This window comes from Phlebotomus argentipes, unplaced genomic scaffold (assembly GCF_947086385.1).
Source record: "Phlebotomus argentipes unplaced genomic scaffold, Phlebotomus argentipes genome assembly scaffold_18, whole genome shotgun sequence".
Lineage (NCBI taxonomy): Eukaryota > Metazoa > Arthropoda > Insecta > Diptera > Psychodidae > Phlebotomus > Phlebotomus argentipes.
The window spans coordinates 13,083,610-13,108,886 of NW_026776177.1; the positions used below are offsets into that span (position 1 = coordinate 13,083,610).

Consider the following 25,277-nt stretch of genomic DNA (forward strand, 5'->3'; position numbering starts at 1 on the left):
ATATTGATTTAAATTCTCCCCAAACCTGAGCCTGTATGCGTGGGGGGTGCAAATGCACAGAGTGAGGTTATGATTGCTGGGAAATACCTGTGCAACATCCCCGAATCGTCATACCATTGAAGGATAATGGAGGAAATCAAAAGCTTACTTGTTGTGAAATGTTTCTGCGTTGATTGTTCAGTAAATTCTCGAGAAAAATCGGGGTTTTTGCACAAAAACACAGAGTGGAAAAATCACATCGAGCACCGATCGTGCCGCCAGCGACGCCAAGTGAGTAGGGAGAAAAGTAACGAAATACACCCAATGTTTTGGCGCAGCTTCGCAACTGTCGTGGAAATTGCAGGGATCTGCTAGGATTCCCAGGAAATCTGTAGATAACTGATTTGCAGATCTGGACGTTGACCGAGAATGTTTGACGAGAATACAGAAAAGGAGAACCCACCAGGTAATCAAGACTTTTCTTTTTGTTTCTTCGCATAACCTTTCTTTTTTAAGACTTTCCCAGAGAGAATATCAGTATTTTCTGCTCTTTCTGCCTGAGTCAGGTGGGAAATCTTCTGGATATAGACTCTCCTACCGCAGTGGATTCAACTTACAGAGACTTCTTCAGATATCTACTGAATGAGGAGGAGAAATCTGTTTTGGAAGTTCCTAGAAGCATCTGTCAAGATTGTGCAGGAAATCTCATCTCGGCGTGCAATTTCAAGAAAAGATCCCTCAGAAACATCAAATACTTCAAGTCTAAAGAGTTTGTGGATGATGAAAGCCCTCTGAGAGATGAAGAGTGCGCAGGCACAACAGGCTTCACTTGTGGGGAATGCGGGAAGATTCTCTCAACAAGAGGCAGTCTCAAGTCTCATCTGTCTCGCCATCGTCACGGAAATGAATATAAATGTGCAATTTGTCAAGAAGTTTTCCAGAACTTCAACGCCCGAAAACGACATGTGAACCTTATTCACTTCAACAGGAAAATCCATCAGTGCCCTTTCTGTGAGGAATCTTTTCAATACCACAGCACTCACCGGGAACACATTCGGAAGGTGCATGAAAAAGAGCAAGACGTGGAGTGCCCACTTTGCCCGAAGAAGTTCTTCTCAGATAAAGAACTCGGCCGACATAAGTTAATTCATGATTTTGTGCCCAAATGCGAAGATTGTGGGAAGATCTACAAGGATATTCGGGCTCTGAAGAAGCATATGCGGATTTTGCACAAGATATCAAAGTATCAGCCACCGCAGTTGATGGTGAAAGAAATGCCTGAACCTGAAAGAGTGGGCAAGAAGACTTTTTCGTGCGAAAAGTGCCAGAAAGACTTCAAGGGCCCTATTAATTTGGAGAAACATCTCCGAACGGTGCACAGAGAGTGGCTCTGTACGGAATGTGGAAAGATTATAAAGGGTACTTCATATTCTGTCCACATGAGCAGTCACACGGAGAGTCCTCAAGTGTGTCCTGAGTGTGGAAGAACACTGAGTTCACCAGGGGCGCTGAGGAAACACCAGAAACGCGTCCATGGGCCTAAAGTGACAAAGAACTATGATTGTCCTCACTGTGAACTTCAGTTCGTCTCGCCACACACCAGGAGATATCACGTGGCGAAACTCCACACGAGAAAGCCTCTGTATACTTGCCATTGTGGTCAGGAGTTCCTTTATCATCACGTCTACAAGAGGTATTTTACCTAATTTGATTTATTGAAAATGATATGATTTTATTAATACTGTTCTTCTCTTCCGACAGGCATGTGAGAAGAGATCACACTGGTGAATTTCCTTATGCCTGTGAGATGTGCCCTAAGAAGTTCTTAACTCTGGCTGAGTGTCGAAGACATCGCCAAAGTCACTCCAACGAACGTAGTTTCAAGTGCAGAACCTGTGAGAAAGACTTCAAGACGGACGTGGCACTTTACATCCACATGAAAAGCCACCGAAGAGTGGAAGGATGAAGACAGGTGAGTCTGGCCTTTACAATCTCTTCCGGAATATATTGCTGCCAATGATGAATTGACGCTTCTGATAAGCAACAGTCTAGATAATCTTGCTCTGTTTCGCAATAACTGAGGTCATTGAAGAGGGCTTAAGAATGCGCGGAAGTGGGCTTTATCACTTCCATGGAAGATTCGTCATCAAGACAAAGTCAATGGTATAATCACACTTTTAATGGATACAGAGAACACATAGAAAAATCACACGACAAAATTAAATAGCGCTCTTAAGTTAGGTGGGAAATCCAGGGGACTATTTGCTCCGGTGGAGACTGAGATCGAGAGGGAGATCAATTTCCATGTGCTCCACCTTAATGGCCTCGCGATACCAGAAGTCTCGGTAGATTGGCGGATCTTCGGTGGGCTGTTCTGGATATCTCCTGGGGTGTGGTTCTGTCTCCTCGAGGTTTTCAGAGGCGGCGATCTTCACATTCACCTTGATTTCTGTCTCGGGCGTGTGCTTGAAGGTTTTGACGTGTTTCCTGAGCGATGAAGGATCTGTGTACCTCTTTTGGCACCCTGGCACTTTGCACATGTAGGGTTTGTCTGTCTCGTGGGTTCGGGTGTGCTTGAAGCGATCTGAGGAATTGCTGTAGGCTTTATTGCATCCCTCCACGGGGCACACATAGGGCTTCTCCCCTGAGTGACTGCGGGTGTGGATCTTTAGATTCTCCGCCCGGGAGAAGCTCTTGTCGCACTCCGGACACTGGTGAGGCTTCTCTTTGGTGTGTGTCCTGACATGAACCAACATTTTGTATCTGGCATTGAATCCTCGCCACTGACCACCTTCGGAGCGAGGACATCCCTCCCACTTACAGTAGTAGAGACCGCCAGGTCCAGAGTGGGCGTGCATTTGATTCACATGGCTGGCTAAGCTCTCCAAATTCCGAAAAGTCCTGCAACAGATCAAGATCAGTGTTAGTTTTCCACGCAAAAAGTGTGATTCACGCGAGATGTGACGTTATTGCGATAGGCGTTATCGCGTATTTTGTCTGGTGTGTGGTCAGGGTAACCGTAGATCTTATCCGCGTTTGGGGAACTTATCAAAATTGCCCTGCTAATACCCATCTGTTGAGTCCCTCACGGATTAAGCGGTTACATCGTTCGAGGTCTTCACCGTTGTTCACCTTTGATCACACACACGATGGGGACTTTGGTCCGCCCAACCCAAGATCTCATGGGGTTCACTTACTTGTTGCACTGCTCCCATTTGCACACAGTCTCATCCTCGCTATCCGATGATCTCGCCTCTCCGCTGCGGAGATCCTCAACTCTGACGATCACTGATGTGGTCCTGATGTTGGATACTGGAGCGCGTGGTGAGACGGAGAGTGGCGGCGTGGGAAATTGTGGGTAGAACGACTCTCCGGCGGACCTCATGGGCTCCTCGTGTCCGCTATATCCGTACGATGGGAACTCGTACGGGGGTGTCAATGGCAGGAAGTCCACAGGATGGTAGAACAGTGGATATCCCATTCTGAAGTTATACATATTCTGCGTGAGCATCTTTTCACGCTACACTCGCGCACACAACACAGTTGGATGAACAACACAAACTGGCTGATGCTCGAGTGCGACAACAGTTTAAAATGTGTTCCAATCGTCGCTGATAAGCTATCGCCAGTCGCGGCGCTTTTTTGCCGCGGGCTTCCTCCCGCCGAGCGCAGTGTTGTAATATTCGTTGTCATGATTTGATCTCCTGGGCGGGAGAGCTCAATGTCTTGCCCTCTGCGGAACAATTCCGGCTCGCCAAGACACACTGATCACATTGATAACCCACTCGGGATGCTTGACAATGAGGGGGGCAGCGAGATAGGCAATTAAGCTGATCTGGCAGTTAAGATAATGTTGGGATTTATTGAACTGTTGCTGCCTCATTAGACTTTGCCTATATCGAAAATAATATGCGATCCAATTTAAATCACTTCTGCGGAGTCTTATCATTGAAATTCGTCAAGAGAATGTTTGTGAGAAGCTATGATTTTACATCACATTTCATTTCTGTGATGTGTTGAATTTAGGTATATATGATGGTTAATTATTTTAAATAAATACAGGAAATATCAGAAGTATTCTTATTGTCCACCTGACATATTTGGACTGTACACCAAAAGTTAATAGACTGCCGCTGATGATTGAGAAATCGCACGCAAATGCTAATACCAAGTCTCTTGCTACGCTTATTTGCATTTGTGAATTTCATAATGTAATTATAATATCACTTTGAGTTGGACCCTAACATCTCAGTTCCCTGTAAACAAAGTAAAGTAGGTGCTTGTGTACAGTTTTTGCGAATACGATCCTTCAATTCCGGGTTGTTTCAAAGAAATCCCTCGACAAACATTGTTCATCCCCGACATAGTCTATTTGAGATTGTCAAGAGTTGTGATGGGAAAAAGGCGGTCAGATAAAAATGCTTTCCATTGGCTGTTTTTTACTACCAGCCGGGGAGACGCACTTGGAATCTGTGTCGTCTGGAAATATTGAACTTTCCACTCCCGCCACTTAGAGATCTTTGATCTTTGGAACAAGTGTGCCTGAAGGTGAGGAAGTGACTCGGTTTTTTACTGGACTTTGTCCTATGAAATGAGCGCAGAAGAGCGCGCCACTGACACGTAATTTTGGAGGCTAGTGGAGCCCAGAAATAGACCACCTAAATCGTGAAATCACCTTTTAATCCCAACGCACCACTCTCACTGGCGATAATTGCGGTTTTCCCCAGACTTAAAAGCCTGCTTCATGCGTGCAAGTATGCCAAGTGCTAATCCGGGCCATGGGGGTAGGATTAGGTTTCTGAGCATTCGCGAAATTATCGCACATAAAATCCCGGCCACAGAGCGATCGCGAAAGCCAAACCGGGAAAGAGTGTGAGAGAGAGAGAGAGAGATGTGAGTGAATAGGCTTGAGGTCTGGCTGAAGCTGGATTGTGTGGGGTCACTGAGTTCAGATGGGAGTTTTCAGCTCCCCAGCAGCCTCCCATCCGCCGATCTGGTGATCATGCCGAAGCCCTCCAGAGATCTGGATTGTGCGATGGGGCACAATTGATCGGCGCGCACTTTACCCTCCAATCCAGTTTAGCTGCTCTCACGTCCTTTTGGGGTCAGCCTTATCGGCAGCACTTTTACATTTCCCACATTGACTGTCTATATTGTGAATCTTCTCTGCTATTTTCCAGCTTGATTTTCTCACAATCAGCAATTGTGATGGTAAATTCACTGTGTGGATTTCATCAGCCAATGCGCAACACCTGGATGACTTCCCAGGACGCCCTCGACGGGCGTCTGAGTGGCCGGAACGCCACGCAGGCATCATATAATTGTCTTATCGACTTCAGAGTCCCCTTGAGAGTCACACCGAGATGCTCCCCAAGGAGAATGTGCGTCACAGCCTATTTTTGACGTCCGCGAGTCATGATAAAAGTGGCTTTTCGAAGAATCGGCGTACTTTTTTGCCATCTTTCCTCACTTCCAATTTTGATAGCGCGAACCTCCTGTCTCACTCGATTGCAGCATGATTGTCCACTCTTTGGGGCCGTTTTTGGGGTGAAGGACGCCCACATCGAATTGGGAGCAGGAAATAATCTCTCATCTGATAAGCAAGAGTGATACAAGTGTGGATTTTTGGCGGGAGATGATAAACTAGAAAATTGCAAAGAGGCATTTCTGAATTGGGGGCACACAAAAGTGTGCGCCTATCACATGGGTTAATCTCGTAGATTTGACAATTTAGGCGCAACTCTTGTTGCAATTGCGCGTAAATTTAGACGATAAACGGTGAAACCTCAATGGAAAAGACTTCAATGGAAATGTAAAAAGTCACATGAAGGTATTTTTTCTTGATAAGTTGGTAAATATTAAAAGGGCGGAGCATACAAAGGGGCTTGGCTTTTAATGTGTGATGTATTTTAGACCAAAAGACTATCATGAATTTCTGAGCGTTGTGAATGATTATGCAAACACATTTGATATATATATATATCAAATATATATATATATTAATATTATTAATTAGTATTATGGTCTTAGAAAATTTGTCAAATATCGGGAAAAAAGATAAATACAAATCAACGAGAAGAGTGAGTAACTTTGAAATGTGTATCGAATTCTTCTCATTGAATTGATTCTAACGAAACAACTGGGTTGAATCATTTGTCAGAATTTGCCCATTGAATCTATAGAGAAATTGATATGCGTATATTCATCCCTTTGCCTGTGTTTATGGGCATCATTGTGGTACCTTCAACGGTTCATATAACCATTAACTTACAGTCTGCGCAAGAGTGTTTTGATAAGAGAATCATTAGGTGTTGGAATGACTGATAAAAGAACACAATCTTTCACGTGTTTCTGAAAAAGCTCCACAATTCTTTCATGAGGCCAAAAATATGTGAAAAGCCTCGAAGTTTTGCGCATATCATGCATTTCTCCTCACTTTTTCACTACATTGTCTTTGAGTTGCGCTGATAAAAGTGATATTGCGCAAAAGAAGGTGAAAATCTGGGATTAATTAGGCGAGCTAAAGTATGTGTGCATTTCCCAAGAAGTCGCTCGTGGTGTTTGCCCGGATTTTTCTCCCCCTATCAGAAATTGCGACAGATCCGACGAGTACTGTCTCTCGAAGCCACTTCGAACCGGATCAGCGCAAGTTTTTCATCTCGCCTTATCGCAATTGCGGGGATTTTAGAGTCTGAGCTTCGACGCCAGGTTGATTTATGGGCTCCCCCGCAAAAGGATGGTTTTTCCCGGTGATCCGCGCACTGTGGCGGACGTTATCGGGGGCGTCCGGAGGCCACCATGTCGGAGCGGCCCAACTAAATTGGGTCGACACTTGTGGAAGTGTCTGGCGATCAGGTTTGCACCGGATCGCGCGGACTGATAAAAGCACTCATAGCTGATAAGAGCGTACGACAAAAAGTCATTCGCTCTCCCGGAGCGTTTTTCGCGCGCAGCAGGAGACTTTTTTCCAGTAATTTCCCATTGATTGTCCTTCAAGATGTGTGATTATTTCATCATTGTTTGCCCACTTGAAACAGCACCTCAAGAGTATATGGCACTATTTCGAGTCTAATTTGGAGAGTAGTTTATGTGGATTAGTGGCGACGAGTTACTCAGAAATTGCACTTAAGCGTCTTTCTTGATTGTTTTCGTCGGATTTGTTATCAGAAATGCTTGGGAAATTCTCTACGCCAGGGTTTTTCTACGTGGGATTTGAATTTTCCATCGTTATCGTTGGCGAAGGTGCGTTCTCGCGATAAAGAGAAATTTGAGTGAAGCCCATTCCTCATCAAGAATTGTTTGAGATATACTTTATCTCGAGATGTCACACCAAAAGGGGACAATTCTTGAGTTTGTTTGACTTTTCTTGGGATTTCCCTGGTTAGCAGTGGCGCGACGTGTGAGCTTGGAAACAGAGAAAATCCTCCTGAGAGAATTGAACAATTTCGTGATCGATTGTCATCATGTGAATACACAATCACACAATTATCAGATGAAGAGAAAGAGAGTGTAAAGCCGAAAATAGCTTAGACGAAACCACTTCAAGTCAGAAATTGTTTTGCTTGCCGGAGACCTTTGTGGACCCACGATCCAATTAATGCGATTTTCCCGCGACTTTATCGCCCAAAACTGACCATCAAAACATTCACCATATTTCGGAATCACAGAAAAATACATTTCAGCGCGAATCTGTGCGCCTGCAAAAAGACATGTACAGACTCTGTAATGAGGCGCAGTGAGGGCAAAAAGCGTTTACCAAAACATCGGGGCAGTGCGAAAAATTTCCATGGCAGCTTTTATCATGCTCAAAACACCGGTGATGTTCGTCAGCAGCTGGACGGGCAAAAAACCTCCACAGCACTCGAGGGTTAACCAGCGGTGATCTTTTGGCGGGAGTCGAGCAAATACTGATCGTTGCTGAAGTGCAGTGCAAGAATGAGAGTAAAACGACCCGTGGGGTCTTCTTGGGCTTCTCTCATCCAGCTCAACACCACCAGCGGCGATCCTATTCTATTTTGCTCGCTTTGAGATGGTCGGCTGCATCAGCAATTTGTGTCAAAATTAGGATTTTTTTTTTAATCAATTTCTTCGTCGCATCGTGTATTGAAATTTGATGAAACATTTTTGGATTATTATTAAAGCCTCTATAAATGCCTCGATTTCAAATTTGAAATTAAAGTTCACTAAGGATTCTCGAATAACAAGCGGATAAATAAATTGTTCGCTGAGCCAGATAAATTTTTGTAAAATCATTTAATTTCTCAACCTCTCCATGAGTAAAGTTAAATTTTACAGCGAGATCATTAGTGGTCGGTTAAGCTTGGTGTCATTGGAAAATGGAACTCATCCGAGAAGCAATCGCCAAATTGTGTTTTGTTCTGCATTTTTGGGTATTACAGAACATTTTCATGGGTTCCCAGGATACTTTGGACCGCCAAACTTAGCTCAGGTTTTTGAATTTAGTGGCAATTTAAGAAGTTTGCTCTCGAAGAAGAAACATTCCGAAAAAATTATCGTTCTGTTTGTGAATAAAAATTCACCAGAGCAATTGACAAATGCAGCATTTCTCGTAGGAGCTTTCGCTATACTTGTCCTTAAAATGTCTATTCAGGATATTATACGGACTTTTCAAGGAATCAGGCAGGGTTTGGTGCCATTTCGGGACACAACAAACATGGATTCAGCGTCTAGACTTCCTCTAAAGTATTTTCTAATGGCTCTTCAGAGAGCAATTAGCATTCCCGGGATATTTTCTTTAGACACGTGGAATGTCGCATTGTATAAGCATTTGCAGAGCCCAGAAGGTGGAGATATTACCTGGATAGTGCCCGGGAAATTTGTAGCCTTTCCTGCACCTCTGGGAATTTCCAAGGGACCGTTAAATCTTAAGAAGTACATAAAATTCTTTATGGAAAACAACATTACAACTGTTGTGAGATGTGGAGAGTGTACATATGATCCTAAAATGTAAGAACTGTGAGGAATTACGGATTAACACTTCTAATTCTCAAATCTGTCTATTTTCCAGACTGCAGCAAAACGGTATTGTCCATCATGAGATGTACTTCGAAGACTGCACTTCACCTTCTGTCCAATTGATGGAGAGATTCTTGAAGATTGCAGAAAAGGCGGGAATTGTTGCTGTTCACTGCTATGCAGGACTCGGACGCACAGGAACACTCATATCTGCCTTCTTGATCAAGCACACTGACTTCACGGCTCTGGAAGCAGTCGCTTGGCTGAGGATCTTGCGTCCGGGAAGTGTGATTGGACGTCAACAGGATTTCCTACAGCAACATGAGCAGTTGCTGAAGAAGGCGGGAAGGCAGAAGTGAGGCTATGGGCCAGTTTTCGGCGTGGGCGCCATGCAATTTCCGTCGGGATAGCGCTTCTCAAACTGACTGACCAATTCTGGATCCACCAGGCGAATACCGTCCAGCTGATTACCCAACGTTATCCAGTTGGGTTGTACATTGTGGGGCCGCCCGAAGAGTTCGATTTTCCTGGTGCCTGGACTCAGTCTCTCAATGATGCCATATATTTCATCTGGTTTGTGACTCGTCGCCCTGACCTGAAAAGCAAAGACTGAATATAAAGAATTGATCTTAAGAACTCGTGAGAATTTCTACCTCAGCTACAATTACATCGCAATCTAGGCCCCGGTTGAGATTCGTTGGATTGCCCTTCATGCCCACCAAGCAGTGCTCTTTGCCGTGATTCAGCCAGTGACCAGTTCTTCCGGTCCGAATGATTCGCTGTAATTGATTGGTCTTCACCCAAATAAGCTCATCCACACGTTCGTAGCCCCAGAGTTTCAGACACTCTCTGCCCAATTCCATGGCGCGTCCTGTGACCCAGAGGAAGATGAGTCCGTCATCCTGGAGTGCAGGAACACCGAGCTGTCTCATTTCATCGTCAGACATTGTACCGTAAGGTAATTCCATGTGAATGTCCCAGGGTGGATCGGCCATCACCACTGCGAATTTTCCGAGAACCGTCATGTCTAGGTAGCGGAGGTCGCATTGAATCCACTGTGGTGGATACATCGTAGCTGCTGGATCAATTGAGCGTTTTCCAGGGCGTCCCGGAGATGCATCAGGGCGCACAGCATCCATAGAATCCACTTCATAGTGGACATACTTGCAGGAATCCATGTGAAAGCAAGTGTTGAGGAAGCTGCAATCACCCAGACTCTCATCTGTGTGAGCCTGGATAATCTTCTTGAAGTGGAGCTTGTTACATTCGGCTGGAGAGTCTGCCTCTTCTGCTGTATGAGCCCTCTCGCATTCTGACCTCGTGCCATGAGGACAGAATTCCATAACTTGAGCTCCACCGTGAGACTTGAACTTCTCAGCCAAGGAGCGCTCTTTAGCGGTGGGTTTAGACAAGAGTTCGAGGATCTCCTCTCCAACTTGCTTGTGTTGCTTCTCTCTGGTCGATGGCATCGACAGAAGGGACATTATGTCGGTACAATCCTTATTAGAAGACTTCTTCTCACTCCCAGACGGAGTCTTCACCATTTTCTCGGGCTTTGAATCGTCATCCTCCAGCTTCCTCTTTGTACCATCCTCCGCAGACTTGGGCAAGTTGTCTGCATCTCCTGCAAGATCTTGATAAAGCCTCAGAACAGTCCCATGATCAACCTGGATGACTTCATAGCCCATTTCCGTGTCTATACTGACATCCTTGATTGTGATTGCGCTCTGGCCAGCCAATTTCTGTAGATAATAGTGCAAAGACACTGTTACAGCCGAGCAAGGTGTCATCTTGGCCACTTTCTGGGACAACTGTTGTGAGTTCAGTGGCAGAATAAGGCTGATATCACTTAGAATCTGCAGAAGACTCTTCTCAATTTCCGGTTCGGCATCTGAAGATGAAACAAAGCCATGATATCCTTGAAAACCAACTTTTAAATACAGAGAATACTCACCCACATCTATTTTAATCACCGGAACGAGAGTCTTCTTCTCCTCGCCGCTTCCGGATTGCGCTCCAGGACTCCCAACTGAGGAGGAACCGACTCCTACACCCAGAATATCTTGGCGCTCCTTCTTCCGCTTCTCCAGACGCTCTCTTAAACTGTTTCTCTTACTCTTCAGCGCTTGGATCTCATCCCAACCGTCAGACATTTTCACACACAGAACTCCACAATCCGGCAGATGCCCAGAAAACTAACCTCAATTCAGAACTGTCAAGGTGAGAAGAGTAAACAAAGCGTTTTCTGCGGAAAATACCATTTTCCTGGGAAATAAGGTAGTAATTTTCTCTGTCGAATTAGATTTATTTCGAGGAAAATTTAAATTTTCTAAAATGAGTGTAGTTTTATTGATTTACAATCATTTCAATACGACAATTTGTGTTTTTAGAAAATAACCTCAAAGCGAGTCGCAAAGTTTCTGGAGACTGTCTAGGATGATTATTCCAATTCGCTGCTTCACATGCGGGAAGGTGATTGGGAACAAGTGGGAAGCTTACTTAGGACTCCTTCAGGCAGAATACACAGAGGGGTAAGCAGAACGGCTATATTTTCTATAAAAATTCCACTGTAAATCCTGTTTTTGTCCTCTCTGCAGAGATGCTTTGGATGCTCTGGGATTAAAGCGATATTGCTGCCGGAGAATGCTGTTGGGGCATGTGGATTTGATTGAAAAACTCCTCAACTACGCCCCTCTTGAGAAATAAAGCCGTAAGTCATGTATTTTGTAATATAAACAGAGAGTTTTATTAAGGGCGACTCGGGAATGATTATCTGCCCAAGCCTCCGCCGAATGAATTGGAGCCTGCACTGGCGGAAGAACTGCTTAATTGTCCGCCGAATGTGAAAGTGTTGGACTGAGCGCTGGCCTGGGAATTCGATGCACTTCCCCCGAAGCCGGGACCAAAGCCCCCACCTCGTCCTGGTGGACCGAAGCCTCCTCCTCTTCGTCCGCCATATCCATCGTAACCACCACGCCGACGGCCCCCATAATAACCGCCTCCTCCTCCCCCGTATCCTCCACCATATCCTCCATAGCCGCCCCCATAGCCTCCTCCCCCGTAACCGCCTCCGTATCCTGGAAGAACGGAAGAACAATCCTTGAGATTTAGAGCACTGCCGAGGGCTACCAAATATCACTAATACCGTGTGGATAGGCAGTTACGATGCAAATGGCCAAGAGGATGGCCAGGAAGAACAGAGCAACTCTCATTTTCACTGAAAATTCACGGAAACTACTTAGAATGTCTACGAGATTCGCTTTTTATACACCCCAGGCAGGGCAGAAATTGCCAGCAACATCAACAAGAGACGTAGAACCAACTGTTATGAAGTAACAAATTTATTTCTATGTAAATTGCCGTTAACACGTCGATTGGTGATTGAATCGACTCCAGGCCAAACCGGCAGAGTTTTGCATCATCAGCAGAATCTCGGTAGAGATGCTAATGAAAATGTGACGATTTGAGGCGGTCAAAGAAGGTGAGAATGAGAAGACACGGAAATAATCATCAGCCGAAGAAGAACCTGCAAACAAGCCAGAGTTGTGAGTAAAATAGCACTAAAAGAACTCCGTTCATCACTCACGGGAATCCTCCGAAGGAATTTGAGGACGCTGAAGATTGTGCAGCAGAATTGGAAGCGGAAAATCCACCGTAAATTGGTCCAATTCCACCGCCAAAGCTTGCTGACTGCGAGGACGCGTGGGAATTGGCTGATGATGAACTTCCAGAGGGCAGGAAACTGAATCCGGGGAACAAGAAGTACTGAGGACGCGCATGGGCAATGCTAAAAAGCATCCCAAGAGTGAAAATGATTGAGAATCTCATTTTAAACTGCCGAATAGATCATCAAGCATTTCTCTATTTATATGAAAATATCATACTATGACGCTCTTGCTGGAATTTTGGGTACTTGTGAATAAGACAAGTAGCAAATATTTGGGAAAAGCTCTCAAGCTGAGCCGGAGGGGATTTTTTACACGGACAAAACGACGAGACGCGCAAATCAATTAACAATCTCAGAGATTTGTCTATGCTTGTTTATGCAAGGAATTATAGTTTGTGACATCATGTTAATTTTAGGAGGAAAATCCCCCTCAAGAAGAGAGTTCAACGTTTCTGGGTTTCATCTTCTCCATTGGATTGCCATAAGCTGTTGCGTGACTCACGGCACTTCCTCCTTTTCCTGTGCTGTAACTGTTGGCGATGGCAATGGCAGCGCCGCTGGCAGATCCAAAAGTCGCTGGAAAGTAAGTTTCGGGAGTGGGTGGCCTTGGGCGAGGTCTCTTCTCAAGGAAATCCTCCTGATCCTCCTCAGATTCGGCCAAGATGTGATCAATTTTAGGTGTTTCTGTGACTCCTTCAGCCTTGGCGATGGATTCCTCGGTGAATGATGGAATTGGTTGAAAAATAGTGCTCGAAGAGCCTGAATTGCCAGTCACAAAAGCTGAGACTCCACCATCAGGCATCGATGAGATTTGATGCATCCACTGAGGTTGATATTGAACAGTCATTTGTCTCTGCAGAGGTTCTTGATTGTACAGGAGAAACCTCTGATGAGCCGGTGGTCCGTGGAAAAAATATCCTGGAAGCAATTTCGATAAGTCACGTAGCCAATCTCCCCAGGGAGGGATACAAATCTTACCAGGAGCAGCAAAAGAGATACCAAATATGGCAAATACCAGAAAGAACCTCATTGCAAGACCACAAAGAAACACATTTGACAAAGAAGAACAAGAATTCTGCCTTTTATAGACAAAATCGAAGATGATACACTTAATATTCCGTACACGGAAGCTAATCAATATTCTCTTGAACACGTCTCGGTGACATAATCTTTAGAGTTCCTCCTGTGGGCAATAAAACGCGAAAATGGCCAATGAACTGACCGGGACTTTAATCTCTCTATGAGAAGGCAACAGAATTTGAGCGGGAAACTGTGGGTTTTCCATCTGGACCGAAGGAGACTGTATTGCCATATGTAAAGCTGAAGGTCTGACCATTGGGAAGATTGTATGTCTGTCCTCCGGACAATCCAGCCGAGCCCTATAGAAGAAAATCCCATTAGAACATTGTCTTGCGGAGATTGTCAGCAACTCACAGTTAATCCATTGGGACCTACGTTGAAACCTTGCGATTGAGCATTGGATGCCGACGCTCCGAAACTGCCCAGAGGACCGTGCGATTCAAAAGCCTGGGCTCCGGCATTTGCAGCTGATCCGCCGAAACCGTCTTTATCGAAAAACTGATTTTGAGCATGTGCATTTGCGAGAGCACTCGATGATCCGAAATTCCCAAAGTTGGAACCAAAATTTTCAAAGCTGGGAAAGTTGTTTCTGCAAAGAAAGCGATTAACCCTTCGGTGCTGATATTAAGATGTTTAATAATCTTCAGAGACTCACTTCATATTTTTTTACACGGGATATCGCATTATAAACATAATCAAGATTTTTGTGATTGGAGAATGGATCACGCGAGGGTTAAGACACGCTGATGAGCACCTACTTTGGAATGCCATCAGATTAATCGCGTGTATGCGTAGTCAATTAAATGGTGCGTTAATTAGATGCGCGGGCACGTTTCTTCACGGCCATGAGAAAAAGAGTGAAACAGAAAGTTACCCATCATCTCGGCGCAGTTTCTTTGACGTCTCGCCGCTCAGCATCTCCGCCAGTGATCGCGTTTGGCGCACCGGAGTGGGCTTCCTGCGGATGTTCAGGGAGGACTCCACGATGATCTCGTCGAAGGGACTACCGTAAGTGACTGGAAGCGTGGGCGGTTTCTCGCTGGGCGTCTGGCCAGACGCTAGAGAGACGATGAGAAAAATCAGGAGGATTTTCGCCATTTCTGAGGCACTGTGTCGCATGAGTGACTGTCCAGCTCTCACTGATCGCAGGGCAGACTTAAGAGTGTCACTGGGAAGAAATTGGCGTGTTAAATCTCTCACTTTGTGGTGTGAAAGGCCGTGGAAACTGGTTTCCTCTTGGCGCATTCATGGCTCTATTATGCTAAATCGCCAATGTCCAGTGCGTCTCAGCAGATTTAAACACTTCAACTCGTGGATAAACGACTCATTCGGATTATTTATTCAAATAGCTCTTCTGTATGTGATTTTTTCTCCTTTTGAAAAGAAATGCGGAATACATTCTAAATTTTTCTTCTAAACATCAACCCCTATTTTATCGCCCTATTTATTATGCTGAATCTCCCCGTCTCATTTTCAATTTTTCAAATTTGTTGGCGCGCCTACGACGTGGCCGATCCCTATCCGCCGTACTTGTCCTGGATCGTGGTCATCACCTCACTGGCCAGCGTGCTCAAGCGCCCCGCCACCATCGTTACACCCTGGCGAACACTTTCGCGCACCTCATCGAGATTCGGTCCGCGGATGTCCATGCTGCGCATCCGGGAGTTTGCGCCTGAAAGCAATCACCCAAAGCAGGCATTAGTTTAGGCCAGAAGCAGCGGAAGCTTTATCAATTAAGCAACTCACCTCGATTTACGCTCCTGCCTGTGCCATCGTCGAAGAAGTCATCAGATGAAATGCTGCTGGAACCCTGGAAGCGCGCCAAATTGGATGATCTCTCAAAGGTGGAACTCTCATTGCCAAAGAACTGATCAGATGAGATTGCTTTCGCGCCACCAAACTTCTTCTGAGCCTCATCATTGTCGTACGACTTGTGCACCACCTTCGCCGCCTCTTTAGGCGTACTCTTTGTGGGCTGCTGCATGAACATCGTGTGAATCACCGGACGATCGCCATCGATGGGATCCACCGCATCGCTAGCATTCACAATTGTCCACTCCTCATTCTTCTCCTGCTTGCTAGCCGTTGACTTCCCACCCACAATCATACTGGTGGAGTACATAGGCAGCAGATCATCGAAGAAACCCCCATCATTGGCGTCTGCATCGAAGAAGCTGCGACTCTTCGCCTTGGCAGGCGCTTTCTCCTCACTCAGCGTCTTCATGTCGCTAACCGCTGAATGAGATACGGCACTCCTGCCCGCGAAACCCATGCCCAGGCGCTCCATTTGCTTCGCCTTGGCTGGATCTGTGGCCTTCAGACGCTCCTCCTCGCGTGTCTTCTGCACAGACAAATCCTGATAGGCCAGTCTCACGCTGGCGATCGCTTCTGCCTCCTCTTCGACTGTGAGTTTCTTCTCCGGCGCCGGAGCCTCCTTCATCTGGTCCGCCATCGTGGCTCTCTGCTCGATGTCAGCAAAGTTTGTCTTCACCTTCATCGCGCCCAAGCCACCTTTCTTCGCTGATCCGATGCCCGCCTTCTTGGGCTGAATTTTCCTCACGCCAATTGTCGATTTGGGCGCTTCAATAGGCACTGTCGAGTTGAGAAAGTCCACACTCGGCGCTCCAGTGTTTTCCATTGTCATCCGAACCGCTGGGGCGCTCTCTGTAGCCACAGGCTCATCAAACTGAAATGAAAATTGAAGTAGTTTAGTAGACATAGAGAAGAACTCCTCTCTTTATCGCAAAATTAGTGCATTTACTCACTCCAAGCGGCTCTGTTCAAGTCTTACCTGCTTCCTCCTGCTATTGTCATAGTCTTCCTGGACATCGGAATTGCCATTTGTTGTGCAATCTGCAAAAAAATCCTCCTCTTCCTTCTCCTGCTTGGCCGAAATTCCTTCCACATTGCCATCAACATTGAGCTGTGCGTGTCCGAAAGGGAAAAAGCAACGTCACACAACCATGCGTGTTAGTTCAAGCCTCGAAAGCATACTTCTCACGCACTTACCTGAGTCCCGTGAATCTTCATCGCTTGCTGAGCTGCTGCCGACAGCTTGTCTCTGTATAACTGAGCCGCCCGGGAGTTGTACTTCTGTTGGGCATCGGTGGTGTTGCAGTTGTGCTGCCTGAAGAACTGGCCTGCGCTGGCATTGCCTCCCAGCTGCATCTGTCTCAGCTGAATCCACGTCCAGTTGGTGTCCAGATTCGTGGAGCGCACAAAGGTCAGATGAACTCCCAGACTTCGATGAACAGCCGAGCAGTCAATGCAGATGAACACGCCATACGTCACAGACGCCCAGGTGGGATTCTTCTGGCCACAATCGAAGCAGCTCTATCAGAGGAAGAAAGACAAATCTTGGAAAAAGTTTGGTCATGGGGCTTTTCCTGGAGGAAACTCACTTTATTGGTGGCGATCGCCCTGAGACGATTAAAAAGCGTCTCGATATCTGCCTTAGTGGGGTTTTGGGCCATCTTTCACAAATATTACACAATCTTGAGGATATCCAGAACGGTTAGAGAGGATTTTCACGCAAATTGGGTCATTCAGTGAATGGGAAATGCTGCTTGAAAATTGCACTAAACTCACTTTTCCAACTTCTCAAATGACGTGTCCAAGGGGCGTTCATTGCGCCCTCTCGATGACGTTTCTTTGAGTTGCGGCCCGAAATCGATGAAGATTTCCTGGAATTTTCTACAAATGTCAATGGAAAAAGAAATCCTTTTGCATTTTCTTGTGTTTTCTTGGTTCTTCTCCAGAGAATGTTAGATATGTGAAAAATTAGTGAATCCCTGGAAAAAGTGGGAAAATCTCATCGATTCGCTCTGCCTTATCGATAATCGCGTGCGACCTGTATGTCAAAACCACGTCATTGTTTTGATGGACGAGAAGGGAAGTCTTATCTCTGAGAAATAAAGGCAATTATTTACAAATTATCGTAATAAGGCGTGATAGTGACTCACCTGTTCACCCACCAAACTTCCCCGGTTAAAGTGCAGCACTTTTTATCACTGACCGTAGTGACAAACAGAGTTTAATCTCGCAGTTGGTGTAAGTTTGTTTATGTTCCATATTTCATCACTTTCTCCACACTTTTCTGCCTGAAAGTAGAATTTTAGGGAGGTTTCCGCATTCCTGAGAATACGTTTAATTGTTTACAGATATTGCTTAACCATGACTGTGATGCGAAAGCGAATGTCTCTGGTGATTTTCATCGTGACAATTATGACGATCTGGGGCGCTTTTGGGCTTCCAGTGACGCCCAACAAGAAGGCTGACGAGAAGAAAGAGGAAGTGCCAGAGGTGAAAAAGCCACGATATGAGGAGGAGTACGATCCCAATGATCCACGATCGAATCTTGAGGTAATTTTCTGAGAAACTGATGAAATTATCATGCAGCATAAGCTTGATGGAACTACTTTTACTTCCAGAACGTCCTTGAGTATCAGAATTACTTGAAGGAAGTTGTGAGTGTTCTGGAGAGTGATCCAGACTTCAGGGAGAAGCTTAACAATGTGGACGAGGTGGATATACAGAATGGGAAAATTGCCCATGAACTGGAATATGTGAATCATCGCGTGAGGACAAAGCTGGATGAGATTAAGCGAACGGAACTTGAAAGACTGCGTCAATTAGCCATAAAGCAGTACGAGATGACGAATGACATCGACAGGGATCATCTGAAGATCCCTCAGCACCTTGATCACTCGAATCAGTACACATTTGAGGTGGAGGACCTGAAGAAACTTATCCACAAGGCGGGAAACGATCTTGCTGAGGCGGATCGTCTAAGGCGGGAGGAGTTCAAGAGATATGAAATGCAGAAGGAGTTCGAGAAGCAGGAGGCACTGAAGACGATGGATGAGGAGCACAAGAAGCAGTACGAGGAGAATCTGAAGAAGATGAAGGAGAAACATAATAAGCATGACAAGGTGCATCATCCGGGCGGAAAGGCGCAACTGGAAGAGGTGTGGGAAAAACAAGATCATATGGAAGGACAGGATTTCGATCCCAAGACTTTCTTCATGATGCACGATCTGGATGGAAATGGATTCTGGGATGAGTTGGAAGTGAAGGCGCTGTTTGTGAAGGAACTAGACAAAGTGTATCAAGCAGGAGTGCCTGAAGATGATATGAAGGAGCGCGCAGAGGAAATGGAAAGGATGCGAGAGCATGTGTTCAAGGAGGCGGACGTGAATAAGGATAATCTTATCAGCTATGATGAATTCTTAGAGCAGACAAAGAGAGATGAATTTAGGCGTGACGAAGGATGGGACACTGTTGACAATCAGCCTCAGTACACGCATGAAGAGTATCTTGCGTTTGAGCGAAAGCGACAGGAGGAGATTCAGCGTCTCATAGCGCAGGGGGTTTTGCCTCCGCACCCAAATATGCCACAGGGATACTATCCAGGACCCCAGGGACCTTATCAAGCGCCTCAGCATCCCAATCAAATGCACCCTAATGCCATTCCTCAGCATCCCAATCAAATGCATCCTAATGCAATTCCTCAGCATCCCAATCAAGCGCATCCTAATGCCATTCCTCAGCATCCCAATCAAGCGCATCCTAATGCCATTCCTCAGCATCCCAATCAAGCGCACCCGAATGCCATTCCTCAGCAAATGCCACCAAACGTGCATCCAAACGCGATTCCACAGCAAATGCCACCGAATGTGCATTCAAACGCGGTTCCACAGCAGCCAAATTCCGCCAACTTCCAGCAACCGCCGCCACAACAAGTCTCCGGGGTGGGTCAGAAGCAACCCATGCAGCCGATGGTGAATCAGATTCCTCCACAGGCGTCTCCACCAGCTCAACAGCCCAACAAGGCGTAAAACTCTCTTCGGCTTAAAGAGCCACATTTTCTCCCATAACCCAGAACAAATCAGCATTTTCAAGACAGCGAAGTCAGGTATTTACATAAATAAATAAATAAATTTCTACCAGGAGTCATTTAAGCAGCGATACACTGAATCTTTTATTTTTCTTTACAAAGAAAATTGCTTTTAAATACTCTTCTCAGCGGTCAGTGACACAGAAAATATCTCTATTTGTTCTTCTCTAAGTCTAAAAAATACATTGAACTGCACTGGAAACAATATGTTTGGGTGATTAAGTGTGTTAAGTACAAAAATTAACAATAGAATTTAGCAAAAATTATGTGAGTGTCCAAAATCACAGATACTGTCCATCTTATTGGATCTCCTGTGCCACAGTTCTCCGCTTGTCCACAATAAAATCTCTCTATCTTTCTCCCCAGCCTTATTGTTTATACACTTAAACATTAACTTGATTGTAAAACGAGGATTACAAACGACAAAATAGTAAAAATTGCTTCCTTGCACGACATTCAACTGATAAGGTTTGATTGTTTCTCTTCTCATCTCGCCTTCTTAGAACGAGTGAAAGGCAATAAATTAATGCTAAATGCAGAACACTACTCTTGGCAAGGGGTTTGTCAAGTGAAAAAAAAAAACTTGTTGCAGTTGGTAGTCTAAGAAAATCCTGAATCTGAAGTTTAAATGCGGATAAGAAAATGCCTATAATTTGTACTGGTTTCCTCTTGTTTGTTTGATAAACCCCTTGGCATGAGAGCATTGATGAAAATTTGGCACTATAAAATAGTTTGTGATACATAAATGATCACGAGGTGGCTTCCATCTGTCGATGCACCGTCACGGGCGCCAGCACAAGGTGTGGCGACGCAGGGAGCACTGTGGTGCTCTCAGGAGGCGCCACGAGGTGCCTCTCCAAACCCAACGGCCGACAATTTGTAGGACTGGAAACACTGGTGCTGATCGAAGCGGAGTCTGACATGGAGAGACGCTTGTGCGTGAGCAGTGGATCAGCCAGGGTGAAGCACAGATTTTCCGAGTCCTCGTGTGGGGTCATTGTGGAGTAGCCATGATCAGAATCTGCAGCATTGGGACGTCGACATGCCGAGGGGGCCCGATATGGGGACACCTCGGGGATCATGATGCCAGTGCCCGGCGCAGGTAGGAGGTTCTGATTGGAACTATTGCCCATATCGCCGTCATCGTGCGCCATGTCGTCAAAATTAAGTCTCGCCATGGGCACATCTAATTGATTCTCGCCCTGCGAGTCTCCGTACAAGTGCTCTGCCCCGCCTGGGTCCTGATTCTGCCTGTAGCAATACATGGCAAATCCCACCACGAGGCATAGTGCAATTGTGGCTCCCGCCACGGGACCAATAGCTGAATATGCTGGAGGAATCAGCGGATCCACAATGGTTGAACCTGAAAGACAACAATTTATCATGCTGAATTAGAGGAAACAAAAAAAAGTGATTTCTGAGGGCGATATAGCAAAACAGTGAATTCTTTTAGATTGAGAGTAAAATGTTTAGAATTAACTAAATCCTTCACTTACCCAACTGAGCATCTCCGTATGGCGTTGCTGATCCCAGAATTCCATTGAAGCATGACTGCATGGATGTGCAGAAAGGTTGTGTGAATACTGTCTCTCCATCCACATCCACTTGGCACCATTCGCATCCCACGACGCCCAGGCACTCATTTTGCGTGGCATAGAGATCACACACAACATTCACGCATGCCCTCAATTCCAGATCATCCACTGAATATGTTAGGACAGAGGATGTAGCTGCTTCTGGCATAAAAGGCATGCACACCCCATCGGCTCCCAATCGCTGATCCTCCGCCTCGCTCTCCTGGGAGTCTTGAGCACACTTGGATGCTCCTGGGGCACTCGCAAGAGACTCATAGCGAAGAGGACACTCGCAGGGGCACTCACACTCTGTCTGTTCCATGCGATTACAATTCAAACAGAGGCGATCCATAGTGCTGCAGGGACAAAAGGCGCCCCCATCATTGGACGCGTTGAGAACACCCACAAAGATATTAGTTCCCGGCACAACAGAGATTTGGTACTTTGTTCTCTCGCCGTGCACAACATTCGTGAGAACATCCGTCAAAGATATGTTGAATTGGTAATATCTGAAAAGAGAGATATGTTAAATGTGATGATCAAAAACATGCTCAATAGACTCTCACCTCTGAATTGTTCTATTGGCGTACACATTGCACAGCTTTTTCTGCACCAAATCCTTGTGATTCAATATGTCATTTGCCACGAAAGACTCCCGATGCGTGATGTGCTCAAGAGGTCGCCTCGGATTCAGCCCTGTGACAGGTTCTAGAATACTGGGATGTGCTATTAAGTATCCGCGATCCTCCATGAGGAAGCACTTGACATTAGCTTCTGAACAAAAGGAACCTGATTCCATCACCAGCTTATAATGGAAGCCCATGGTGAGATCGAGAGCCACCACGCCGATTGGAGTGTCTCTCTGAGCATTGTGCATAGCATTGTGCTTCCCCTCGAAAATTGTGTGAGCGATCGTGACAATATATCCCGCACCTCCAGCATCCAGATAAGGTTCAGTGACAACAATCCTTCCTGGATAAGCAATAGCCCGGCCAAACCACGGTCTCTGGTATATCTCCAGTTGATTATTCACTTGGGAACCTGGATACACCATCAAAACTCCGTTGATAGACGCCACATATCGGCGAATTATGAAGTTCTTAAGCGGTCCCTCGCGCAAGTGTTTCTTTTTCAGGTATCCAATGATATGCGTTAGCGCAGTCACATCATTCCTCACTGCTGGCAACAAGCCGGGATTGGCGAGAAGACTCGTCTTGTCTTTGATGTACGCCATCAAAGTCTGAATATTGTGAATTGTAGCTTTAGATGTGCTCTCTCGGCTATTCCGCACAAACACAAAGGGCGACTGAAAAGCTCCTGGACTGAGAAAGAGCGTCCCACAATCCATTGTGGCAATTTGCTTAAAGTGTCGACACATTATCTTCCCTCCTGGCGGTGGGATTAGGTCCAATCTGTGATATAGTATATCCAGCGCCGCCAGAGACACTTCATTGTGATGTTGAGCGTAGTAGTGAATCCCAGGGAGAACTCTTTTCAACACCACCGGAGAGCGATTCACTCCTCCAACGCGTGTAACCACACAAATCACATAAGAATCCATCACATGATGCCACGTGAAGGTAACCGTGTCATTTGTGGTGTCATCTCGCAAGGAGTGTGTGCTGAAAATCTCCTGCAGCATCTCATCTCGGATGGTGGACGTGAAGGGTGGCGGTTCGATCATGCTAATGTCGGTGGGAAAAATCATCTCAACTGCCGAAGCACGGTCCGCAAAAGATGGATGAGAAATGACACTGCCATTCCGATCCACAATGAAGGCATAAGAGTCTGGATACTTATTGTAGTACAGAACATCTTCAACCAGATCATTGAGATAGAGATCCACACCGAAAACTCCAAAGCGATCGCAAGTTTGAGTCACGCTGACGAGGATATCTGGAAAGGCAGAAGGCACATAGACATGGAATATGATTAGGATTCAGTGATTTTCTTATCTTATTCCTCACCTTTCGTGTCTGGATCCATGTACGGCTGATGAATGGTGATATTCTCCCTGAGATGTCCTTCTTTGAACATCTGACTAAACAGCGCTGTGACATTCATATAAACCTCATCCATTCGATACTTATTCACCGTCAGCATAATCCCAGCCTCCGACGATTCTGCTCCTTCTATCTTGTGCTTCCTGTAGTCTTGCACAGTGATGTCCCAGAGAAATTGTGTTTCATACATTATCCTCTTCTCGTCCAGAACCACTTGAATTGTGTTGATGACCACAGGATTCTTCAATCTTCTCTGGCCTGATGCTATCACCTCCAGAACCCCTGTGGCGTCCGCCAAGGAGGACAGCAAGCCACGACTTATGTAGAGAAACATAAATTGGCCACTCTTAATCTCAGAGTCCTGTTGAATGCCCACCAAAAGCTTGAAGGCATACTCAAAGCCAAGCGTATGATTAGTTTGTGCCTTGGTTTTATTGAGTCCGTCCAGGAATTTTGTCAATTTCACGCGATTATCTAGCGTGGCAGCGTGCATCTGTTCAGGAGTGCAGGATTTCCTCTCTGGCGTGAAAACTCCCACGCGATCTGATATGCTAATCACGGATATGAAGTCCGTGGCATGCAGAAGACCAACTACACTCTTTGCTGTAGCCTTTGTCAACTCCAGTTGATCCATATTGAGAGAACTTCCGTGGTCTACGAGGAGAAGGATTCTTTTTCCAGCGATTGCCGAGGTGAAAAGTGTCCTGAGGTGTTGATTGTCTGGACAATTTTTGTCTACGGCATTGTCACTGGTTGCCAGGAAAAACTGCCGCTTAAAGTGAGCAGTGCTGTGAGAGAATTTTTTCAGTTCATCCGTCAAGGATGTCTCGAACTGATCCTCAGTCTGCTTAACATCCTCTAATGTCTTCATGAAGTTCACAATCTCAATTTGCTGGCGATCGTACTGAATAGAGGGCGGAGCCGATGCCCTGAACGGACAGGGAAATGTGACGGAGTTCAATCCTGTGCGATTAAGTTGCTCGGCAGTGTCCACGATGAAGTCCTTAAGGCTGGAGATGACCAGGTGTGCTTTCTCCATCTTCGCCGCCAGGCGTTGGGACATCCTCTTCACCGTTTCCACGTCATCCCTCATCACCGGCGCGAATTCCATCAGATCAAACATCTCCTGGACATCAGGAACACCCAGTTCGGCATCCCGAATTTCTCGGAAGCGCTCCTCAAGGCGCCTTGCGAGTCTCTGAACACGCGGCGGTTCTTCAGGCGGGGCATCCGTTAGTCTCCGGACACTCACGGTGGCACTTCCGTTCAGAATAACAGGTACATAGTGACTTCCGACATCGCTGTTGCCCCCGACCAGCGAGAGCAACAGCGTAGCGGCAAAAAGCAGGGCCAGCATATCAAAGCTTCCCAAACATTCTCTCACTCCCCTTATCAGACGACTAATTTCCCACTATCAACTGCCAATGTTCCACCTTATCGCTGGCGGCACAGCTCAATCAACGATATCAAATTTTCCTTCCATTCTTTGCTCCGGTGGAGGATTTCCTTCAATGGATTTTATTACATTTTTCACACACGCGAAATCACTGAAAATTGGACAGCGGCGATGTGAGAAACAACTGATATGCACTGTTGAGGATCTTGTGAAAGTATTTGTGGCAAAACTTCTGGGATAAAGTCACGAATAAATGCGAATAAAACACAGACAAAATGCGTCCAAGTGAAGAATTTCGTAAACTTGTCATTCAATGGGATCATAAACAGACAGTGCTGCCAACTGCAATCAATAAAAAATTCTGCGAGAAACTCAGAATGCTGGGATATCGGGTGACTTTTCTTGATTTTAGCCTTTTTATTTTACTCAAATACAGTAGAAAATGATTCTAAACACAATCAGGATTAGACAATCAGTATAGCAAGTTGCAATAACTCTTGCGGCGATTCTCGTGGAATGATAAGAAAAATCTTTTCAAAACCGCCAAAACTATCGAATTCACTTCAATTTTTCTTTAGAATACAACAAAATTCAAGCATATTCCGCGAATTTGCTATCTGACATTTATAAGAATCCATTATCAATTTGTTCCAGGAATTGAGTCCCGACCATCTTCAACCTTTTTTGAACATGATATCGGCGCTGA

At 45.7% G+C, this 25,277-nt stretch overlaps 11 protein-coding genes across 13 annotated transcripts; 4 read left to right on the plus strand and 7 right to left on the minus strand.

Annotated features, from left to right (window-relative positions):
* The first annotated feature begins 257 nt into the window (after positions 1-257).
* On the plus strand, positions 258-9,112 carry LOC132261313 (zinc finger protein 664-like). Its single transcript, XM_059760092.1, has 4 exons — positions 258-445; positions 496-1,672; positions 1,741-1,951; positions 9,008-9,112. Exons 1-3 carry the CDS (start codon positions 409-411, stop codon positions 1,943-1,945), a joined length of 1,419 nt encoding a protein of 472 aa, XP_059616075.1. The 5' UTR covers positions 258-408; the 3' UTR covers positions 1,946-1,951; positions 9,008-9,112.
* On the minus strand, positions 2,141-3,557 carry LOC132261323 (zinc finger protein GLIS2 homolog). Its single transcript, XM_059760106.1, has 2 exons — positions 3,177-3,557; positions 2,141-2,880 (listed from the first exon to the last, which is right to left on the minus strand). Exons 1-2 carry the CDS (start codon positions 3,488-3,490, stop codon positions 2,238-2,240), a joined length of 957 nt encoding a protein of 318 aa, XP_059616089.1. The 5' UTR covers positions 3,491-3,557; the 3' UTR covers positions 2,141-2,237.
* On the plus strand, positions 8,959-9,314 carry LOC132261329 (dual specificity protein phosphatase CDC14B-like). Its single transcript, XM_059760115.1, has one exon. The coding sequence runs from the start codon at positions 9,039-9,041 to the stop codon at positions 9,312-9,314; it is 276 nt and encodes a 91-aa protein (XP_059616098.1). The 5' UTR covers positions 8,959-9,038.
* Positions 9,315-9,316: 2 nt separating this feature from the next.
* On the minus strand, positions 9,317-11,166 carry LOC132261305 (N6-adenosine-methyltransferase MT-A70-like protein). Its single transcript, XM_059760081.1, has 3 exons — positions 10,910-11,166; positions 9,609-10,846; positions 9,317-9,550 (listed from the first exon to the last, which is right to left on the minus strand). Exons 1-3 carry the CDS (start codon positions 11,106-11,108, stop codon positions 9,317-9,319), a joined length of 1,671 nt encoding a protein of 556 aa, XP_059616064.1. The 5' UTR covers positions 11,109-11,166.
* On the plus strand, positions 11,152-11,691 carry LOC132261330 (DNA-directed RNA polymerases I, II, and III subunit RPABC5). The gene is made up of 3 exons (XM_059760117.1): positions 11,152-11,232; positions 11,346-11,486; positions 11,553-11,691. The coding sequence occupies exons 2-3, from the start codon at positions 11,392-11,394 to the stop codon at positions 11,659-11,661; spliced, it is 204 nt and encodes a 67-aa protein (XP_059616100.1). The 5' UTR covers positions 11,152-11,232; positions 11,346-11,391; the 3' UTR covers positions 11,662-11,691.
* A 33-nt stretch (positions 11,692-11,724) lies between these two features.
* LOC132261328 (uncharacterized) lies at positions 11,725-12,944 on the minus strand. 2 transcript variants are annotated; one of them, XM_059760114.1, is made up of 3 exons: positions 12,542-12,944; positions 12,101-12,481; positions 11,725-12,032 (listed from the first exon to the last, which is right to left on the minus strand). In XM_059760114.1, the coding sequence occupies exons 2-3, from the start codon at positions 12,165-12,167 to the stop codon at positions 11,725-11,727; spliced, it is 375 nt and encodes a 124-aa protein (XP_059616097.1). In that variant the 5' UTR covers positions 12,168-12,481; positions 12,542-12,944. The 2 variants fall into 2 exon arrangements, with proteins under 2 accessions (XP_059616097.1, XP_059616096.1); XM_059760113.1 differs by having other exon boundaries at positions 12,101-12,944.
* A 50-nt stretch (positions 12,945-12,994) lies between these two features.
* LOC132261327 (uncharacterized) lies at positions 12,995-13,657 on the minus strand. The gene is made up of 2 exons (XM_059760112.1): positions 13,601-13,657; positions 12,995-13,540 (listed from the first exon to the last, which is right to left on the minus strand). Exons 1-2 carry the CDS (start codon positions 13,650-13,652, stop codon positions 13,053-13,055), a joined length of 540 nt encoding a protein of 179 aa, XP_059616095.1. The 5' UTR covers positions 13,653-13,657; the 3' UTR covers positions 12,995-13,052.
* Positions 13,658-13,752: 95 nt separating this feature from the next.
* On the minus strand, positions 13,753-15,013 carry LOC132261325 (uncharacterized). 2 transcript variants are annotated; one of them, XM_059760110.1, is made up of 3 exons: positions 14,577-15,013; positions 14,078-14,291; positions 13,753-14,001 (listed from the first exon to the last, which is right to left on the minus strand). In XM_059760110.1, exons 1-3 carry the CDS (start codon positions 14,945-14,947, stop codon positions 13,861-13,863), a joined length of 726 nt encoding a protein of 241 aa, XP_059616093.1. In that variant the 5' UTR covers positions 14,948-15,013; the 3' UTR covers positions 13,753-13,860. The 2 variants fall into 2 exon arrangements, with proteins under 2 accessions (XP_059616093.1, XP_059616092.1); XM_059760109.1 differs by having other exon boundaries at positions 13,770-14,001; positions 14,057-14,291.
* A 117-nt stretch (positions 15,014-15,130) lies between these two features.
* LOC132261306 (ADP-ribosylation factor GTPase-activating protein 2) lies at positions 15,131-17,340 on the minus strand. The gene is made up of 5 exons (XM_059760082.1): positions 17,104-17,340; positions 16,712-17,035; positions 16,494-16,625; positions 15,449-16,388; positions 15,131-15,374 (listed from the first exon to the last, which is right to left on the minus strand). Exons 1-5 carry the CDS (start codon positions 17,173-17,175, stop codon positions 15,220-15,222), a joined length of 1,623 nt encoding a protein of 540 aa, XP_059616065.1. The 5' UTR covers positions 17,176-17,340; the 3' UTR covers positions 15,131-15,219.
* Positions 17,341-17,507: 167 nt separating this feature from the next.
* On the plus strand, positions 17,508-20,062 carry LOC132261309 (nucleobindin-2). Its single transcript, XM_059760085.1, has 3 exons — positions 17,508-17,752; positions 17,863-18,064; positions 18,133-20,062. The coding sequence occupies exons 2-3, from the start codon at positions 17,876-17,878 to the stop codon at positions 19,537-19,539; spliced, it is 1,596 nt and encodes a 531-aa protein (XP_059616068.1). The 5' UTR covers positions 17,508-17,752; positions 17,863-17,875; the 3' UTR covers positions 19,540-20,062.
* A 109-nt stretch (positions 20,063-20,171) lies between these two features.
* Positions 20,172-24,879, minus strand: LOC132261293 (VWFA and cache domain-containing protein CG16868). The gene is made up of 4 exons (XM_059760051.1): positions 23,140-24,879; positions 21,739-23,068; positions 21,095-21,681; positions 20,172-20,961 (listed from the first exon to the last, which is right to left on the minus strand). Exons 1-4 carry the CDS (start codon positions 24,530-24,532, stop codon positions 20,348-20,350), a joined length of 3,924 nt encoding a protein of 1,307 aa, XP_059616034.1. The 5' UTR covers positions 24,533-24,879; the 3' UTR covers positions 20,172-20,347.
* Between the last annotated feature and the right edge of the window lie 398 nt (positions 24,880-25,277).